At 42.8% G+C, this 21,274-nt stretch overlaps 1 protein-coding gene across 4 annotated transcripts in view; it reads left to right on the plus strand.

The window, feature by feature from the left end:
* The window catches only part of col5a3a (collagen, type V, alpha 3a), a 61,918-nt gene extending 40,963 nt beyond the window's left edge, over positions 1–20,955 (plus strand). For all 4 annotated transcript variants that reach the window (XM_050068690.1, XM_050068691.1, XM_050068692.1 and 1 more), the window contains 36 exons: positions 208–261; positions 363–407; positions 617–670; positions 1,033–1,077; positions 1,269–1,322; positions 1,445–1,498; positions 2,258–2,311; positions 2,429–2,536; positions 2,852–2,941; positions 3,112–3,165; positions 3,363–3,470; positions 3,795–3,902; positions 4,005–4,058; positions 4,248–4,301; positions 4,411–4,518; positions 4,655–4,708; positions 8,856–8,909; positions 10,848–10,901; positions 11,070–11,123; positions 11,215–11,322; positions 11,440–11,493; positions 11,582–11,635; positions 11,829–11,882; positions 11,996–12,049; positions 12,170–12,277; positions 12,441–12,494; positions 12,650–12,703; positions 12,792–12,899; positions 12,990–13,043; positions 15,863–15,898; positions 16,356–16,409; positions 16,510–16,810; positions 17,035–17,147; positions 17,297–17,365; positions 18,247–18,480; positions 18,684–20,955. In XM_050068690.1, coding sequence (XP_049924647.1) covers positions 208–261; positions 363–407; positions 617–670; positions 1,033–1,077; positions 1,269–1,322; positions 1,445–1,498; positions 2,258–2,311; positions 2,429–2,536; positions 2,852–2,941; positions 3,112–3,165; positions 3,363–3,470; positions 3,795–3,902; positions 4,005–4,058; positions 4,248–4,301; positions 4,411–4,518; positions 4,655–4,708; positions 8,856–8,909; positions 10,848–10,901; positions 11,070–11,123; positions 11,215–11,322; positions 11,440–11,493; positions 11,582–11,635; positions 11,829–11,882; positions 11,996–12,049; positions 12,170–12,277; positions 12,441–12,494; positions 12,650–12,703; positions 12,792–12,899; positions 12,990–13,043; positions 15,863–15,898; positions 16,356–16,409; positions 16,510–16,810; positions 17,035–17,147; positions 17,297–17,365; positions 18,247–18,480; positions 18,684–18,830 — 2,916 coding nt within the window. In that variant the 3' untranslated portion in view covers positions 18,831–20,955. The remainder of the gene's footprint in view (positions 1–207; positions 262–362; positions 408–616; positions 671–1,032; positions 1,078–1,268; positions 1,323–1,444; positions 1,499–2,257; positions 2,312–2,428; positions 2,537–2,851; positions 2,942–3,111; positions 3,166–3,362; positions 3,471–3,794; positions 3,903–4,004; positions 4,059–4,247; positions 4,302–4,410; positions 4,519–4,654; positions 4,709–8,855; positions 8,910–10,847; positions 10,902–11,069; positions 11,124–11,214; positions 11,323–11,439; positions 11,494–11,581; positions 11,636–11,828; positions 11,883–11,995; positions 12,050–12,169; positions 12,278–12,440; positions 12,495–12,649; positions 12,704–12,791; positions 12,900–12,989; positions 13,044–15,862; positions 15,899–16,355; positions 16,410–16,509; positions 16,811–17,034; positions 17,148–17,296; positions 17,366–18,246; positions 18,481–18,683) is intronic.
* The last annotated feature ends 319 nt before the right edge of the window (positions 20,956–21,274 follow it).

The following is a 21,274-nucleotide window of genomic DNA, read 5'->3' on the forward strand; positions in this document are numbered from 1 at the left end:
TTATTAAAAAAGGCTATTTTATTAATAGTTCATTAGTGACATCAATTCATTACATGTTGATGAATGGTGTATTTAAGACTGTGTTGGGCTCATGGATTAGATTTGCTTTAATTTGATACAGTAGTTAATTATACGTTAATGAGGCATCGGGGGTGATGTGTGATGAATGGAAGGCTGAGGCTGATTAACCTCTACGTGTGTCTCCAGGGATCACTCGGCTTCCCTGGTGTGGCTGGGGTCCCAGGGGAGAAAGGACGAAGGGTGAGGGCTGTGGTGACATTTTATTACATTCTGACTGCTGCAGAATATGTAAACTTCTCTGCATGGGAGCTGATAAATAATTGTTGACCTCTACATTGCAGGGTCCAGCTGGTCAGCCAGGGTCTGGAGGCCAAAGAGGTGCCAATGTGAGTACAGCTTAAGTTACCATGCCTATACCACCATGCTTTTCTCAATGTATAAAGTTTTGCTGTAATTAGATGCCATCAGTTTACCACTGACTTGTGGGAGGCACACTGTTATATTACTGCAGTGTTTTGGCATCACCAGACATTTATCTTCCACCTCCATATGAGTTATGCATGTGCTAATCAGAGTGTTGTTTGTTTTCCAAAAGGGACCCCGAGGGGGAAGAGGAGCAAACGGGCCCACTGGAAAGCCCGGAGAAAAGGTGAGCTTATACTGACAAACACACACACACACACACACACACACACACACACACACATAAACAAAGACATATGCACATACAGTTACAGTCACATAAACACACACCTGGCTGTCTCATAAAGTATGGATGAATGCGCCGACCGAGTTGGAACTGGTTGTTACTTTGCACTTCTAGATGACAGGCCATCTGGTGCAGTGAGAAGCGACTGTCTGGCAGGGGATGCTTGAGTTTACACTCTCACCCTCGAAGACCATCTTGGGAAAGCTAAAGATTTGTTGGTGGACAGAAAACTAAAAAATGTTTGAGTGGCTCATATTTTGGTACTATGTTTTCATTTGTTTTCTGACTTGTCCACCTTGTAGGGTTCTGCTGGGCAAGACGGTCCTCCAGGATCCCCCGGGGAACAGGTAATCTTTTTACTCTCGAATAATACTGCACATACAATGCCTAAATAAAACCATGGATGTATAGCGACAGAGATGAAAAACATATCTGTCGCGTCACAGATACACAGCCTCATAAATCAGTGTAGGACAAAGAGAAAATGCAATCTGGGGTTTGAGATAGAGTTCAGACAATCTGTGTTATTATTTTCTAGGGCCCCCAAGGACCAGTGGGAAGAAACGGTGAACCAGGACCTAGAGGGCCTAATGTAAGTGAGCTTGTGAGATGTTGTCTGTGTGTTTGCCCTGTGATTAAATGTAACTCATTTGACCTCAGCCAACATTTTATGCACACGTTCATAACAATGATGTAAGAAAATGCTTGTTTCAGGGTCCACCTGGAAAAGATGGATTACCAGGTCACCCAGGCCAGAGAGGGGAACCAGTGAGTCACCTTCAATCTCAATACAGCTACATATTTAGTATTTAGCATTATTCTTCCTAGTCCTAACATGAGTTAGCATTTTTGCATTTCTGTTTCCGTCATTTCCAAGTCTTTTCGAAGACTTTTACGTTTAGTTGTACGACATAAAATACATCAGTAAATACCCCACTTCTGAAATTTGGCGCTTTTACGTGTCTTTAAAAAGGCATTTGCTAACAAGTGGCTAATTGAGACTTCAGAACGTCCCAATACCAAACATGGCTTTACAGCCTTCTTGTGGTGGTGATGTTGAAGTCATGTGACCGTGGTGTAGCTCGTTCATAGCCTAACATTAGCTTATCACTTCTGGTGATAGCATTTAGGAGTCAAAACTCATAAAAGTAAGGTTCATTTGTGAAGATGATGTTGCTGAACAAAACATCATCAAAATATCATGAACTTTTACCACAATAATTCAAAATCCAATTGAACAATCTCATTGGCTTTTTGTCAAGGGAACCATGTTAGCTTCCAGGTTGGCCTGCAAAAAACATTCCTGCACCACTCTATTAACTTAACAGAATTGAGAGTCAACATAATCTACTACACGTGTCAATGCAGCAAGTAAGTCAAAAGCTATAACTTAAGCAATGAATTACTGGTGTCACAATGCAAGTTGAGAGGTCAAAAATAAATCTAGGAACCCCCCTGCCATCTGTGCATCCTACTGACTCTGTTTCAACTCTGAGGGTCAGCAGACTCACTTGTCTTTTTCACCAGGGCTTCCAAGGCAAGAACGGACCCCCTGGCCCAGCAGGTGTTGTTGGACCACAGGTAAGAGGATCAGCCCCTGGTATATGAGATTCTTCTCCTAACAGCTGTCTCTATTCACATAGCATATTTTGAGATAACTGTTATGTAACGTGTAATGTGTAATTTGGTTATTTTCAGGGCAAATCTGGTGAAACTGGGCCAACTGGAGACAGAGGCCATCCAGGTCCACCGGGACCACCCGGTGAGCATGGTTTACCCGGATCTGCCGGAAAAGAGGGCGCCAAGGTGAGTAGTTTTCATCATAATGTCAGGATCATAATCACTTACCAGCATCACCTTATTACTGTTATATTAGATAAAGCCCAAGGACTCTCTCAGCACTGCCTGAATATCTTATCTCCTGGGTCTCATCCTATCCACTAATTTGCTAATAAATAACAGCGGAAAACCTTGCGGTGTTGAGTGTATTATGGCTCATAAAAGATAAATGTTCCTTCTTGGTGTGACTTGCTGGTTGGTGTGATTTATGACTGCATAAGGGCCTGCTGTCTGCTGGCTACTTGCCGTATATCTAATCACGTGTGTATATGTGGTTTCCAGGGAGACCCAGGTCCACCAGGAGCCGCGGGGAAAAGTGGCCCTGCTGGGCTCCAAGGCTTCAGAGGGAGCAGAGGGACCCCTGGTGCAACGGTAACACAGATTATCTTACATTTCACTTCCTCGCCTTCACTAGCTGACATCAACAGATCCTCTTGAAATGTTCATTTTGCGATTAGATCACATTGTAATTCACTGATGATAAATCTTGTAATGGATGCGGCTGAGGATTGGTTGTGAAGGCTATTTATGTGTTTCCCCAGGGTCCTGCTGGTTTGAAAGGAGGAGAGGGCCTACCTGGTGTTGCAGGACCTATTGTAAGTCTCATTTGGTTAAAGTATTTTCTATCCCATCTTCTGCTCTCTGCCCATCTTCTGTTATATAGAATTCGAGGACATATGAAGGAGGAGGCTGTTTCCATGGTGATTGCTGATGGTGACCACCACATTAAATCAAAGAGTGAATCATGTGACATGCTCACCTCACCTCCACTCTCACCTCTACTTTTTTCCAGGGTGCAACTGGAGAGAGGGGCCCCGCTGGGCCGGCTGGTGCTATTGGCCAGCCAGGACGGCCTGGCGGCGTGGGACCTGCTGGGCCGATGGGAGAGAAAGGCGAGCCAGTAAGATTTGGAACACTGCTAATTTTGTTTCTTAGGCAACAATATCCACTAACACATACTGTACCATCTCCTCCCACCATTGGGTAGTAAACAACATGCTGTGTCGCTTTGGAACATGTCATTATGAAACGGAAAGCAGGAGAGAGGTAAAGGAGACAGAGAGAGAAAGGCCAGGAGAAAATATGAATGTGATCAAGCCTGCTTTCTTGGATGCTAGTTTTCTTCCTGGTTTGATTCATTAATCAATGTGTCATGCTGCTATATGAGGATAATAAGTATTGTAGCATTTGCTAGATGTGCGCTGTTTTCCCATCTGTTCCCCAGGGAGAGAAGGGGCCTGTGGGGCCCGCTGGGCAAGATGGGGAACAGGGACCTGTCGGGCTGCCAGGGGCTGCGGGAACTCCTGGGCTTCCAGGAGACGACGGTGATAAGGTATTTACATTGGACAGACAGCATGGACTGCAGCGCTGCAGCAAAGTGCTTGCTTTTTGGATGTAATGTTTGTGTGATCACGTGTCTGCATTTGTCCTATAGGGAGAGACAGGAGGACCAGGCCAGAAGGGCAGCAAAGGAGACAAAGGCGAAGCTGTAAGTTTGACGTTTACATGAATATTCCGAACATCTCATGATTAACTTGTATCACCAGGATTTAGAGGTCAAACTGCCTTATAATGACTGTTTGCCTGGACTGTGTATCATCTGGTGGAATGAGCAGATGGTTTTAATCATGTCTTTCCTATTGTGAATGTACATTGAACTGTCCTTCTGCTTTTCTAGGGACCCCCAGGACCTGTTGGAACTCAAGGGCCTGTGGGCCAACCAGGCCTGCCAGTACGTTACATAAAACTCAGAATGCATTATATAAAAACACATCATTGTATAATAATTTTGATTAAGTTGTGCTGTGTTAACAGTGCTGACCTGTCTGTGTGTCTTTCAGGGTGCAGATGGTGAGCCAGGTCCACGTGGGCAGCAAGGCATGAACGGAGCAAAAGGAGATGAAGGACATAGAGGTTTTAAGGGGGCAACTGGTCCCTCTGGACTGCAGGTAAAGAATTACTATCAGCTCCACAAGCTAACTGTATCTCCATTGGCTCATCTCTTATTTCACATTTCTATTTAACTTCATATTTCTTTCCATTTCATAACTGAGACTGCACTTCTCACTGTATCTGCATTTGCAGGGAATGCCAGGGCCATCAGGGGAGAAAGGAGAGAGCGGGCATGTTGGCTCAATGGTGAGTTACTGTTCAGCAATCTCAGCACATATAACACTCATCTCAAGTCCACCGCTCTGGTCCAGTGTCTGTCTCAAGTCTGTTCTCAACACCACTTTACTGACATCTCACACTTTGCTTCATTATTACCATGACTTTGACTTGTCTTGGGCTTGTCTGATATTGGATATCGACTTCACTTTCCTTCACTTTCCAAAAAACCTTCAACCTTCGTCCACTTTTCTTCATTTTCTCCACAGTATCAAAGCAGTTTAATGGATCTTTTTGAAGATCAAACACGTGTGCATTCATTAGCAGAAAAACAGTGAATTATTTACCAGGAATATTTAGGGTGTAATGCTGCAAATAGAGTAAATTTACATTTCTGTTTATGATTTGAAAGCTCTTTTATATTTGACATGAGCACTAGATTGACAGAGATAATTACCTAGCTCGGTGTTTTCTCTGACTTTCAGGCAGGTGGTACTGAAATGTCTTGTTAGTGTCAGAAATCTTGTTTGTGTTTCTCACATGGGTGTTTTATCGATACTTTCACAAGTTGCACGTCTGATTAAAGCATTATTGCATGTAATAACGACATCCAAGAAGAAAGGCATCCTCCTTTGCTTCGAAAAATAAGATGGTGCGCACAAAATTATAAGGAGGGTGCACTACTGTACAAACAAAACAGCACCTACACCAGTGATAAAATGTTACCCTATTAGAGGTGTACCATAACACACTGTGTACACGTTTAATATTGTAGTTGTAATCACATTACTTGATACCTATAGTTCAGGGGAGCTCAAGGTTTTGAAGACTGAGTGCCAATTTAGGGAGCCAGCATATAATGAAGGGCTGCACATGAAAAGTACAGTTGCAAATTTGTCCACTGAAATCGCTAACTATAGCTAACAGCACTAGCACTGATGACAGAATGTAACAATCGTGAGGTGCCACCAGTCACCATGTCATCCCCAACCTGACAGGTGCTTGTTCGGGGGCACAGTTTGACGCAGTAGCCTAGTGGTGTCTGAAAAGTGAGCTATTAAAAGTGAAAGTATTGAAATGGATTTAAAACATGAGTGCATTCCACGTCATGGTCGGGGGCCGCCATTAGCCAGCAGGCTACACTTTAAGCAACAATGCTGTAAATTTTGCAGCAAAAATAAGAGGGAGTGAGCTGTAAGTGCAACAGATTACTGTCAGAAAAAATACATTTCTAAGATTGTGTTATAGAATACATCTCAAACTTTTGATAGCCTATTATAGAAGTGGAAGGCTGTTAATGAGGAGAGGGGAGAAATTGCCTTGGTTTAAAGATTCTCTCTGACCTACTGTTGCCAGATCATTGTAAAGTACAGCACTATAAAGGTTCAGCAGTCTATGAACTACAGCTGTTACACACACAACCCACCATAGCTCTTCAATCGTTAATCATTAGTGCCGTCTATTTTGTTTGTTAGTGCTAGTTGTGTTGATCCAGCTGCTGTGTTTCAAACTACTGAATCAACCTTTTTCGTCCGCCGATATTTGTTAACGTTACCTGCCCTCAGACCTGGTTTGTTCTGGTTCTTGATTGGTTTCAGTATCATTTAGACCCCAGGTGTACAAAGAGGTGTTAACAGATCTTTGGAGTAAAACCAGTATTGGTTTTAGCACTTAGAGCAGTCTAGTGTTGAGAGTCTTGCACAAAATTTAAGATCGATTTAGCTACTCTGCTCCCGGATAACCAAGAGCTGTGTTTCCATTGTAAACGCCTCGACAACACTTGACACCTTACAATCAAAACAGCCTCATCAGTTTAGGAACTGACGAAAACAACTATATCTGTGGTTTCATGAGAACGAGCATTTTTGAAAGCAGACAGACTTGTCATAACAGATAAAGCACAGGTGTAAGTAAGAGCATTAATGAGGATTCTGCTGTAGGTATGTAAAGGATCGGACAGTGATTATAGTTTGTACGGTACAGACATATCATATAACACTTACACTTTGTGTTGGGTTTTGAAGTGTTAGTCAAAGCAGGGAACAAAGCAATTACTTTACTAATTTCTGCTTATAAAAGTAAATATTTACACGGTAAAGTAACTACTTCCATTTGTTTATTAAGGCACACAGTATGGTTTGATAAGCCTATTTATTGTAGCCACAACAGGCCTTTAAATCAAGCATCACAGGTTAGTTTTTAGTATTCAGCAGAATTCAATAAGTGTTTGACAGGTATTCCTTATCGCAACAGGCCTAATGAAATAAAAGTGATAAAAGTCGTTTACGTTTATTCTTTGTAACGTTAACATTAATTTAAATCTTGCACATGGAATACAGCTTCCCACTATAGGCCTATTTTTTTCACTGATCTCCAGGAGGGAAATGTAATATTCCATATTTCCAGGAAAGCAAGCTCAAACTGCCTGAGCCGTCGGCCATTGTGCGCAGTGACAGTCTAGCGCTGATTGATTGACTGCTTTATGACATTTATTGTGCTGCTGTAAGGTCTGGTGACTAGTGGCCCTGTAGTGTTCCAAGTAACGTTAAGTTATTAATAACTTACAGAAACATTGCGTGCTGTAGTCCACCTTCTCTTCCACTCCCTCTGTCACTCTCTGTCACAAGACAGAGGGACTGAGCACTGCTCACCCGGTCCAGGCGTCATGAGGGGTGACAGTAGATCATAACTCTATATGTCTGCTATGATCAAGTCACGAGTAACAAACACATTTAAAGTTTTGTAATTGTAATTGCCTTATTCGATTTGAAAAAATATTTAGTTACATTTCTAGTTACCACCAAAAGTATTGAAATTACAGCAATGTGTTACATTTGTGTTACTACTTTTGTGTTACTCCCAAAGTAGCTGCAAACTAGTTAACCATACAACCATGGCATGTATCACATATTGTGTTGAAAGAATACAGCCTTAGGTTAAAAAAACACATGCACTCCATTCAGCTGCTCTTTTACTACTGTTTCTTATATGTCTGTTGGCTTTGGTTATAGCTTTCTTTTATCTGATAAAAACGATATCCACGGTAATGTTGTTGAAAAGAAACCATAAAGCTTTTAACAATCTCAGCTCGCCTTTTCAAAGTGCGATTGATCTTCAAGGCTGAGTGTGAATGACAGTAGACCATGGCTTCATGTGCAAGAAAGACAAGCCCGCAGAATGAAGTGGTGGTCCTGTATGCAAAAGGAAGAAAGGAATAAAAGAGGAAAGAGAGAGAGCGACACAGAGGATGCAGTGGAGCAATGGAGTGGAAGGAAGAGGCGTGGCACTGATTGTGAGCAGGAAGACGGTGTGACAGCTGCTAATCAGATTAGCCTCAGCCTTGGCTGTCTAATGAGCATCCTCCTTTGTGACAGTCATCTCACAACGCTGTCAACCATGAACACACGCTCAACAAGATTCTCTATAGCCCCTCTTCTCCACAGCCAGATTAGGGAGCGAATGCATCAGAATGGAACCAAAACAAAAGAGAGAGAGAGAGAAAGAGAGATAGGAGAGGAGAGATGCTGAAGACTCAGTGGGGAAGTTTCATTCATGTGTGAGCGTTGCGGATCACAGAATTCTCCCCTCTAATGCTCAAGTATCTCTCCGCCAGAAGGATATGTGTTTCCTCTAGTCCCACACAGTTTCTCTCTGGGCAGATTGTCTGTCTTTCTGTCTCAGTGTCTTTACAACACATGGCTCCCTCCAAGACTTCAGAGTGATTCAGAGCACAGCTCAGCATCTACTCAACTGAAACTGAAGCTGAGCACAGTTAGGATTAATTGCTTGCCGCTCTCTCTTGAGCTGCACAGAGGAGTCAAATCACATGCCGTCACTGTGGCTGAGAGAATATGGTCTTGCACATCACAGGCTAGAGGTTTCTTATTAATAAGAGAGAATAAGAGAGAGGAGGGGAGAGAGGAATCAGAGCTTGTGTCATATTGAGGGTAATGACCTGTCTGGATGTCTTCATCATGTCACTACGATAATGATCATAGATACTGGGGCCATTGCATAAGCAATCCACCATGGCCTGACTTCTAACGCTCATTTAATTTCGAAGGCACCGGCCAACCCCTAGCTCACATTCAGTTTGTATTTCTGTTTTATTGATGCAGTATATCCTCATTGTTGGCACTGAGATCCTACTGACAACATTTCATTTCTCTCTCCACAGGGGCCTCCAGGACAGCATGGCCCACGAGGCCCTCAGGGACCCATTGGCGGAGAGGTAGGGTGCAGCATGACTTTATAATCCATTTCATCTTCTTCTTTTTAATCACACATTTGGATTCAGATATGGGCATGACTACAGTGGTATTCAACGCATCTTGTTATGACGGTTTGTATGGTATCTATCAAATTAGCGCCCAACAAATAAGTGCCTTGGTTATGCACCCTAGGTTATGTATAGGTAAAGAATCATGGTTGGGTATTGTCATGTTACGTACTTAATGTTAAATTATGTACTGAATATAACATGAGTTCACTGGTTTAACGAGACACAAACACCTGTCTCCTGGGGGAAAGTCCTGTGTTTGTTTGACCCATCCACCACCCCTACCTGCCTCCTTGCATGGACTTTCGCTGTTTAAACTTCCTTCTTTACTCCTATCAGCACACTGGTCAGCACATCAGTTTATGACGTCATGCAAAGAAGCTATTTGGATGACATTTCAGCCCTCAGGCCTTCTTCAAGATCACTGATCATAGTCGATACAGGCACTGATATCTTATATAGGCTATACAGTCACACACCTGATGTTGATTAGATAACCATGTTCCACCATCCACCATGGCTGAAACATCATATGAATAAAAGAGAAGTGCATATGGAGCCAGAGTGTGAGACGCTTGTTTACTACTTTAATATCCATCTTTATAACACAACTGTAAACATTCCTTTAAAAACATTACATTCAAACCAACCTGTAATGATTGTTTAATTAGTTGAAATAGTAAATGCATCATTTCATTTGGCAATGCTAATTAGCACAATCAGTATTGCCAAATATAATAATTTCTTATTCATATTTTTTTTCATGATTTCTGTCAGACTTGATATTCTTGCATTTTTTAAATATTTATAATTAATTCATTGAGGTTTGTAAATATTCATGCTTTGTTTTTGATTTGTTCATTTTGAAAATGTATCACTGAGGCTAAATCATTAGTTTTGTTAATTAAACGTTCTCTATTTTCATGCCTTTGTGACTCATAAAGAAAACATGATGGTGGATCAGCTTAATTATCAAAAAGACCTCCATTCAATATCTAAATTTCAAAGTGAACAAAAGCTTAGTCTTCACACACCACAGACGTTTTGTATTTTCCAGCTCCTCATCTCTTCATATACAGTCTCTTCATTTTGAACACTTCCTGCCACAGACCCTCCACTGCTTTTGAAACTTGAATTATTAAACAGTATTAGGATATAATCCCTGGGAGAGAGTTATATTTACTGCTCTATGAATCATTAAGAAGTATTAGACTATCATCCCTGAGAGGCAGTTATATTTACCTCTAGTAATGGCCGTCTCTCCGCAGCCTCTCACACCGGTCAATTATTCAACAGCAAGCTGCAGAAATCAGTGTGAGCCATGCTAGTGCTTCATAGCAGGATACATGGAAAAACAAGGGTGCAGAGATGGAGGGATCCATAAATGGATTGATACAGGAATAATGGAAGAGAGTGAAATGGTGGTGGGATGGCATGTGAGGAAAGCAGTTGACAGCAGGAGCTCAGCAGTAGTGCCGGGCTGTACTCAGCTCTCATGTTTGTGCACTCTACCGAAGACATGCTTTTACTGAGTTCGTCTCAAGGCACAAAGCACAATACACTGACACACAAGCATGCTAGCTTACATGCATGCACATACACATGCCCAAACGAACAAACAAACTGATTGAGAAGGGGGGAATAGCATCCACCCCACTGTGTGACTCAGACACTATCCACATAGCAAACCTGACACTCAGTATTTTTCCTTGTGTTGTGATAATTCTGTTCCAGTTTCAGCGTTCTGTGAGCAGAACTGCTGACAAACAACAAAAACAACAAAAAAATATACTGCACCAAGAACTTGATTTTGAAAAATCAAATGAATATTTCAAACTTGCCCTTGTTTTATGATATTTTGGCTCAGGCTTTTCTCTCCTCCTGCCACAGGGCCTACCTGGATTGCCTGGTGGAGTTGGTCAGCCTGGACTTGTTGGAGAGAAGGTCAGAATTTCTCATTAGCAACTACACAGCATGTGCCTCTGCACACAGAGTATAATAGTGGTTGTTTGTGTGTGTGAGCTAGTGTGCCATTCTGTGTGTGTGTGTGTGTGTGTGTGTGTATGTTTGTGTGGTGTGATTTTATCTCACTGACTGTTCCCTCTCTCCCAGGGTGAGGACGGAGAGGCTGGAAACCCTGGACCAGTTGGAGAAACTGGCATTCCTGTAAGTCACGTGATCTCCATCTTTCCTTCCTTGCAACCTCATCCTATCTTCGCCCTTTCCTTGATTGTCATTTCCCATGCTGTCGTCCCAGGGTGCTAAAGGCGATGTAGGGGAGAAGGGTGACTCTGGCCCTCCCGGTGCAGCTGGTCCTCCAGGACCCAGAGGAACACCAGGGGAGGATGGAGCCAAAGGCAACCTTGTAAGTCTTCATCTTTCCGGATCAGTGACTTTTTCTTTCTCTGGTTGTCAGGTCAGTCAGTCTGTTATTGCCATGCCATGCATGTGATGGTTTCTAATGCACTGTATTTGCGCATAGGGCCCTATTGGATTTCCTGGAGATTCAGGACCCTCTGGAGAAGCTGGTGTCAATGTGAGTATTATTGATATTCATTTGATCACTAATTTGTCTATAAATTATATTATAATAATTTTTTTCTACATAACGTTTTCTCATCCAGGGTATAGATGGTGGACCAGGGCCTAAGGGAGACAGCGGAGAGCCTGGCAAAGCAGTAAGCAATGATTGTTTTTCTACTTCTTGCATTCGTTGCCAACACAAGTGGCTCTTACATGCTTAACTCAAGTCTTTATTCTCTTTGACATATTGAGGTTTTGCATCATGATAATTATGGCTGGACATTCTTCTCAGTGATTTGTGACTGAGTGGGAACATGTTTATATTTAAATTTTTTCTGTTTTCTGCAGGGACCTCCGGGAGCCTCTGGAGAGCCAGGTCCTTCAGGACCTCCTGGACGGAGGGTAAGCTACACATTTTTTGTGTGTGAGTGTATGAGTATGTGGTTACATGTGTGTTTGTTTGTAGTCAGTAGCTCTTGTCTTCGTGTCAGCAACACTGTCTCTCTCAACCCCAGGGTCATATCGGTGCTGCAGGAAAAGAAGGGAAGCAAGGCATGAAGGGAGCCAAGGTAAGGATAATGACTGACCCTGAGCTCAGTGGTTGTGCATGGTGACTTCCAACATATAGCCTTTCTCAACTATTTTGCTCCTAATGCTTTGCTGTTTATGGCTGTTTTTCTGCTCTGTAGGGGACAACAGGAACCCAGGGTCCAGTGGGGAAGACCGGCCCAGTGGGACCCCAAGGACAGCCAGGGAGGCCTGGTCCAGAAGGTCTTCGAGGCATCCCAGGTCCCGCGGTCAGTATACAATGTAAAATGCTGCTTTAACATTATTCTGAAGCTGGTACCGTCTCTGAGTCTGAGGCAACATCACTGAAACTGATCCAAACATGAGGTCTCATTTGTGTTTAATCATTGTATCAAAATACTTTACACTGCAAATTGTGTGTTTCTTTTCTAGGGTGAACAAGGATTAAATGGGCCGCCAGGACAGACTGGACCACCAGGACCATTAGTAAGATCTTTATATTTGGCTGTTACTGGAAAAGGGCAATTTGGGACATTTAAGATAATAAATCATGTTTCAAACCCAACACAACCAAACCAAACCACGTTTTATGTACAGTATCTACAGCACTGGCCAACTAATACATCTACCATTGTTAACAGGGGCCGCCAGGACTTCCAGGATTAAAAGGAGACCCTGGATTTAAGGGAGATAAAGTGAGTGTTTAGTCCATGCCAGAGAGAACACTCTGTACTAGTGTAAACCTTGGCAACCAGTGCTGATGTACCATGTCTCTGTCTGCAGGGTCATGGTGGGTTGATCGGTCTAATTGGCCCCCCAGGAGAGCCCGGTGAGAAGGGAGACAGAGGCCTGCCAGGGATCCAGGGTATACCAGGGCCTAAAGGAGATGGGGTACATGTAGTTTCAACACAATGCATCTGATTCTCTGCGACACAAAAGAAGTTCAGTTCACTAACAAGATATGCTTGTCCTCATATCTAGGGTACAGCTGGCACACCTGGTCCCACTGGCCCACTGGGACCTCCTGGACTGGCAGTAAGTGTCTTAGCCGTTGCAACATTATATATGCTTTTCTATGGTGGGGTTATAAACAAGTATGTCTTTGTCTACTGTACGTGACAGTAATTTCACATTGCAATTGTTTAACTGCCCATATGGAGTTTATACCTGTGGTCTACTGCATCTTGTTAATGCACATGTAAATTTGAATCAGGAGCGCATCTTTTAATCTCAAGCCATCCGTCTGCAATAACTCTGCAGGCGTAAAACAAACAATGAACAAAATACACATACCCTATGCTGAGATTTCTTCAAAAATAAAAGGCATCACAAAGTACAGTCATTGTTATATCTCTATATGCTCTCTATTCTTTGCTCCATAACTTTGGTGCAAATTGGCATAATTTCTTCACTGAAACTCAATAAATAGTAGGGATGTCCCGACTGAGTTTTTTTCCCCCTGATCCTGATGTGAGTCATTAAATATTTGGCGGATACTGAGTCCCAATCCGATACTCCTATTTTCCTAGATAATACAGCTGCACAATGCACACTTAAAGTACTTTAAAGTTATTAAAATCAATCCATTGAGTAGCTCTGCAATGGAGATCCCTGCATCCAAGCTATTTCATGATTTTTGTTTTTCACAAAATAACAAAGTATAAAACAACAAACCCTCTCTGTAATATTTTTGGCCTTGTCGCTGTATCTAGGGAATTTCTCTGTCCCGTTAAGAGAGAGCATCTTTTAGTGTTTGTTGCTTCGTGCAGCCTTTGCCTGAGTGACCTGAATGATGATTGCACGGATTAAGCTACATGAATAAATTACTCTTATTGGCTTTTTGCTCGCAGGGCTTTTTTTGTTGCACTTGCAGTGGCGTGGTGAGACTAGTTGATCTGTACCGCTGTCTTCCTCTTCTCAGAATAGGGTGGTGAAACACCATGCGCCATAGATGACAGCAAAACACAAGAGACTCTCTCACTGAGCTGAACTGAAACCAGTGCTTATAACTTTAGTTCAATCAGGAGAGACTTGTTTTTATAGTAAAAATTTTATTTATTAAAGCTATAGTTGGTAATCCTGTTCAGAAACACTTCTTGTTATACTGGGTGAAATGGTCCTTCTATCCTGAAAGTAGTCAGTACATAATGTGTTCAGAAAAAGGGATGAAAAAATCCGACCTCTGTGGCAGCTGCAGGCCTGTAAAAACTCTGACCAATCCCTGCCATTCGGTGCGAATGGAAAGAACCAATCAGATGCCTTCATGTCTCGTCCTGCCCGAGCCCCCCTCTGTCCCTCCCTCCCTCCTCCCTGTGTGCACTCATCATGTGTCACCGTTGCCGGAAATATTCAGCACACTCCTCAGCAGAAATACCGAGTTAGCAGGAGTTTGCTGAGCAATGGCAGAGAAAATGCAGCCAAAATTACCACTTCTAGCGTTACTTGTAATGGCTCGCCCCACTAAACAGGCTGAGAAAAGAAAGTCGGAGGCAGAAAAGGCTGCGACGAAAAAGGCTTTGGATAAAGCGAGAGGACAAACCAGACGTCAACATCGGTGCAGCTTTTGAACGGTGTAGACAACTGAGGGAGCTCAAGGGCCTGAAAAGTGATGCAGAGGTTGCTGTCTTTCTGTTGGACAGGTAATTATTTGTTTGCTTCGGGGGGATTAGTTATTTTACTCGGCTCTCCTCTGCCCTGCTGACTCCTACCTACTGCAGGATGCGCGTTCAAGTTTGTGGAGCCGTGGCTTTGGATGGAGCACTGACGGGAGGGGGAGGAGGGGGTGGAGCTTAGAGGAGGTGCTGCTTTCGAATCTTGCTAGCTCTCCAACATTACCAACTATAGCTTTAACGAGCACATAAGAATGAAAAATGTGAAAAGTCTTTGGCGATTAGACCCCATGGAGATGGTGTGATTTAAAGAAGGGTGATGAATCCAGAGTCGAATAGGGAACCCCCCCGGGGTCTAGACGCTGGTGGTGGTAGAGGTGGTGAAGATGAGATGAGAAGAAGATGGAGAAGTGCTGGTGATGTGGATGAGTAGGAGGATATGATGGCTTGAGGTGAATGGGGTGGAGGAGGGCGCGACAATTCTGCCTAAAATGACAGCTGACAGCAGCAGAGGAGAGAGCAGATTTAAAATTTTGTAGTGGCATCCGGATTGGCTGATAAAGATTGAGGCAAAGTTATATTGGATAACTAGAAGAGTGAGCCAGCTGATTAGAGGAAGCAGCGGGAGTGGGAGGGAGGGAATTGTAAATGGATGAGCACAAAGAAAGTCTTCCCGATTGAACATGCGCTGAGCTTCATTACATAACACAAATAAAAAGTCTCATACTGCCTTTTGCTGTTGTTTATGGCGTGTGGTGTTTCGCCATGGGCGGGGCTGAGCAGAGTGGAAGAGAAACAGACAGAAGAGAGTTGAAGAGTTGCTGAAAGCTTTACTTGTGCATGAAAGCTTCAAAAGTAAAAAAACCTGCTGACATCAAAAAAAGAATCAGATCAGGCTCTATATAGCTCAATATAGCCGATCCCACTCCGTTAAAAAGTGTGTTTATCAGATCAGGACATCCCTAATGATTACTTATACACAGGTCATAAAAGATTTAGCTCTCTGGGATTTAAATGATGATACCAGCTAAGCACCGTTTTATCCAGAGAGCATACAGTCCCGTTATTACTCATTGTTACACATAGTGAAAGTAATAATTCTGACCTGCCCTGTTGCAAAGCAGGTGCATGATTTTCCATTGAATAGCTGATTTTGCAGTGCTTACTTGAGTAATTATATAGTTTAGTAAGCATTTATCCTTTAAATTTATGTTTTCACTACTTACTCCTCCTCTCCACTCTTAGGGTGCAGCTGGCGCGAAAGGATCGAAGGGAGACACGGTGAGTTCAGTAATCTGTCTTATTTATACATTGCCATTGCTGTACTCACACCTTAGCTTGGTTAGCAGCTGCTTAGAACATATGTTATGGGGAGAGAGAAAACGTGTGTTTGTTGGCTTAAATGTACCATGCTTCATAATCATAATGCTCCACTGTGTTTACTGCATGTCTTTGGAACTAAAAGCCTGCTGTACAGCCACGCTTGCCTTGTGTGTGATTTTTCCATCGGGCCCTTTTAATAGGATTTGGTTCTGGTGTGTGTGATGTTATGAAAACCACTATAGTGTGTCTTGAGAGCCAAAGCTTTGACCACAGAGTGCTGATGCACACAGCTGGATAATCCTATAAAGCAGCAGCCATATCTGCCTGGATAAAGCTGGGATTCGGCCAAGTGGTGTGAGAGAAGCTCCAGGTGAGACATGATTTAGACAAACTTTTGTCCTCTTCTATTCTTCAGGGTATCGTCGGTCCCAGAGGAGATCCAGGCCCTGCTGGACCCCCAGGACCCCCAGTGAGTATCGCCAATGATCCACACCATGGCCTTCTCAGTGCCAGCTTTACCCTCTTTCTGTCCCTTTTACCTCTTGCTCACCTCTCTGTGCTGCCTCCAGGGACTCCCGGCGACAATCATTGAGCCCCTGCCTATCAGGGAGGGCAGGCGGAAGAGACGAAGGCACTCCGATCGGGCAGGAGGAGCAGTCCAATCCAGGGAGGAGGATGTGGATGTGGATATGGACGAGTTCCTCCAGGGAGATCAGCCTCTGGAGGATGCTGAGGGAATGGAAGAAGTTTTTGCCATCCTATCTTCCATGAAAACAGAAGTGGAGTTGATGAGGAGGCCCCTGGGAACCTTTGAGAGCCCTGCCCGGACCTGTAAAGAGCTCATGATGGTCCAGCCTGACTATAAAGATGGTTAGCACAGACATTGCTTCATAGGTTTTTATCCAAGAAAACAAGTCCAGGAAAAACTGGAATGCATTTCAAATATGCCCACATCCCCTAACATATAAACTTTATAAAGGCCAAATGCTCTTTATCACTTCACCAGCTGCATGTTACCATCCTGTTACGCTCGATGTATTCATTATATCAACATCTGGTGCTTGATTGTTGTCCTTTCTTTGTGCACATTGTAGGAGACTACTGGATTGATCCTAACCAGGGCTGTAACAAAGACTCCATCAGGGTCTACTGTAACTTCACAGCTGACGGAGAGACATGTCTCTACCCTGACAAGAGGATTGAGAATGTAAGTCTCCAATCTCTCGCTGTCAGCCTTTACAAAGCCGACCTCGTCATATTACATCAGCGCACAAATCGCTCCCTATATCTCTTGAGCCTAAAATTTTTACTCAGCATCCTCTCTCTCTCTCTCTCTCTCTCTCTCTGGGTGTCTAGGTGAAATTAGCAGCGTGGAACAAAGAGAGGCCAGGAAGCTGGTACGGCCAATACAGGAAAGGCAAGCAGGTACAAAAAAACAAAAACCCTCCTCTCCTACCATTAATCTCAGCTGGCTCCAAATGCCAGGCAGTCTCTTTTTTTCAGCTAAATTACTCATCCTAATTGAAAGCTTTTGAATGATATTCATGCATATGATTGAGGCCCGAGCATTTGTACAAATGTGTTCACGTGTATGTGTATGCACGCGTGTGTGTCCATCCATGTGCAAATGATTGCATGTGAATGTTTATTTGTATATTTGCACATTGTATAATTTGGTATCAATTTATTAGACCATGTGCAGCGAGAGAGCCGACTTAATATTGCCAGCAGTTGATTTCAGCAGTCTGGATGACTCACACAGAGCCATTGCCAGCTCTTTTATTGACTAGCATTCAGGGCAGCACGCTCAGAGCACTGGCCTTTCATGTGCACCTGATCAGAGGTCTCATACCCCTCTCAGATAATCACAGAGCTGCCAGCACAATTGCAATTTACCGACTTTCACACAGAGTCCTTGGATCTGCTTAGAGTTTTTTTTTTTTCTCTTTCCTTAATTCCCCTACTTCCTACTTTACTTTCCCTGTCTGTTTTGATTTTGGAGAGAAGTTGCTGTAACTTTTTCACCCTGGCTTACGTAAACTCCTTCATCAGCACAAGCTGGGAGATTTGTAATTTTGGTGATGTAATTAAAATTAGAACTCATATTTGTCTGAGACAGATTACAGGCTCAGACGTGTTTTTCTGTGGCTTTGTCTCTTTGAGAGAAAACCTGTTTTTGTGTATTTGTTCTCATCCTGTGAGATTTGGTGTAATTTAAGGGTAATGGTGTTTTATACATTTGTCTACACACAATATATTTCTCTGCCTGGTTAGTACACCAATGCCTGTGTATCTGTGTCATCCAGTTCTCCTACATAGACAGGGATGAGAACCCTGTGCATGTAGTTCAGCTGACCTTCCTGAAACTACTGAGTGCCACGGCCAAGCAGAGCTTCACCTACACTTGCCAGAACTCGGCAGGCTGGTTTGACAGCACCTCCCGCTCCTACCAGCATGCCCTCCGCTTCCGGGGCAGCAATGATGAGGAGCTGACACAAACCAAAAGCCCCTTCATCAGTGCAGTGCATGATGGATGCCAGGTCAGTGCAGGGACTTGTAAGGGAAAGGGAGTAACTGGACAAATATGTTAGACTTAATGAAACTAATGTGTTTATCAATTGTGCTGCAGTAGCCATCAGATCACTGACTTGAATAGGGATTCAGGCCAGAGAGTGGGAGGAGAGCTAGTTAGTCGTATTAAGCCAAGCAAATTCTAATAATGGCTTTAATTTTTGTCTTTCAGTCCCGCAAAGGTCAGGAAAGGACTGTTCTAGAGATTGACTCCCCCTCGGCAGAGCTGCTCCCTATTATAGATGTGGCTCCAGTAGACTTTGGCAACAGCAACCAGAAATTTGGATTCCAAGTTGGACGAGTATGCTTCAATGGTTAACGAGATGCCAGGAAAAAAAACAAAAAACAAAACAGACCTGCACAGCAAGTTTTCAGAAAAAGAAACTGGACTTTTACCGCTGCCCCAAGCAATATTTATTATATTATGTTCCTGTATGTGGTGGGTTTGTGGTATACTATTTAAGACTCTTCAACAGCCGATGAAATAGGTTCTATGGCTTTACAACGAGAAAAGACGAGAAAGAGGACATGTACCAGTGGGAACAAAGCACATTTACCAAAGGGAAACATTCCAATTAGATATATTTAATTTTAAGTGTCTTTAAGTGTTTTCTTTTATTCTCACTGTTTGAGTGTGCTGTAGTTGATCCTCTAGAATAAAGAGGACCGCACCACGTGTCGATGACCACTTATAAACAAGACAGATCTGTCAGAAAGGAGCCTGTCATTCTGTGGTGTGGGTCAGTTGAGTGGGACATCTCAGACCTTGGATGAGCTAGTTGCTACCTAATGTTTTACAAAGACTGGGACTGAATAAATCAGAGGCGTTGCCGTGCTCATTTGCATGCTCAAATTTCACTATAATGGCAATTGCATAGCAGTTGTGAACTAGCCTAGCATATTAATTCCACACAAGCGCCATAATTAATTTCCTGTGTGCAGGAATGATAAATTGTCCTTTTTACCCTTCAACTGCAGTTTGCTCAGTGAATAACCTTGATTAGTATTCAGTAGGCGTAGCTAGTTATTGAACCCGACACTTACTTGAACGGATAAGGTTGTTTCCTCTATTGGACTGCTTCCCTCCATGGGCTTGATAATAGCCTTTTTGAGCCCTCCATGTTTTCAAGGACTACAGTACTGTATATGTCAGACTAACATCCTGTCTACTGCAGTATATACCTGCTAATGACATACCTCAGCAACCAGGCTGGGGATATTTCAGGGGATGAATTATGAGCATGCTTATTAAAATGTTCTCTCATCTTAACTGCAGTTCTTAATACCAAGAGACATTTCACACGTCTTGAAAGCATTTTATAATTGCTGACATAACCTGTTTTCACTTTTCTGCCCCACTCAGTTTTTTTTTTTTTTTTTTTTTTGTTTCTTGGTTTTGTTCATGTGTTGAAATTTCGACGGAATATGTTCCTGTTCATTTGACAGGATTTGCTCTTCAGTGGTGCTAAAGATGATTCTGTTATTATTGTGTCACTGTGTTTGTGTGTCTCTGTGGGCAGGATTATCGGACTAGAGAGGAAGAGGGGTTATTGCTCTTTCAGCAGCACAAAACACCCTCAGAGGCTTGGGGACTGGTCTACTGTGTTTTTTGCACATCTTCTGGCTGACTGTGCCAATTTCACAGGGCCAGTGAAAGGAGGTTAGGGACAGTTCAGAGCAATGTGGTTGATAGCTTTAAAAGGAAAATCCGTCTTAAACCGAATTCACATTGCGACATTCTACTGATATAGTAAAGCCAGTATCTACAAATGCAGATGACTAAACTAGAAATTCCAGCATCAAGACTTCATCAGGTAACATTTTGAAAATCCATTGTATTTTCTTTTTAATATTTATTTCAAATTTCCTTTGAAAATTGTAGAGCTGTGAATTAGAAATTGTCCTCACATCCCACTGAGCTTACCAGGGTGCCATTACAGTGCCATGTTATTTCATTATTCACCGTCTGTGGAGCAGCTCCAGGATTTGTTTTTAGATGACATTATTACTGCCGTCTGTCGCTGTATGTCAGCTTAAACAGACTTGTTCAAATTAACAAATGAAACTGTGAAATATTACAGAAGATGACATATGCATGTGAATTCTATTTTACGGATGATTTTCCCTTTAGCAAATGAAATCTTAATGCTCTGCCTACCTTCTCCGACTCAAACAGTAGACCGTGTTCCCAGCGTGTGTAACTTTGCAATTCACACTATTTGTTTCATAGCATATAAACATTCCACTTATAAACTCCTCTCCTCCGGTCCCATCCTGTGCTGCCTCTCCTGTGTATAGTGTTTTTGTTGTACTAATTTTATATACTGTACAGTTATTCTGAGGAGTTTATGAGCAGTAACCTGCTGCCTGAATGAAAAACAAATGTATTTGTCACAAATTGATGTGCGAATAAAAACAAACAAGAAATCATTCTGTTATCTTTTACCATTCCAGACCTGCCATGCGGGCAGGAACAATATCCATGACAGAATGTGGCTGTCTGCAGTGTCCAGTCAGAGTGTAATACACAAACAAGACTCTTCATTACCAACTAGTTCTGCAACATTCCCTCAACAAGCTTGCAATCAGCATCCCCACGCAGCCGATGTAATCAACTCTGATTTGCTCCCCAGTTCATTTATTTCAATTAGCTCTGTTTCAGTCCTCCAGGGAGAAGGTGGGGAGAAGACAGAGGCAAGGGAAGGATGGAAGGATGGATGGTGAGAACAAGAGAAGAGATCTGTAATGAAATGGCCGAGGCTG

The sequence above is a fragment of the Epinephelus moara genome, chromosome 18 (assembly GCF_006386435.1).
Source record: "Epinephelus moara isolate mb chromosome 18, YSFRI_EMoa_1.0, whole genome shotgun sequence".
Taxonomy (NCBI): Eukaryota; Metazoa; Chordata; class Actinopteri; order Perciformes; family Serranidae; genus Epinephelus; species Epinephelus moara.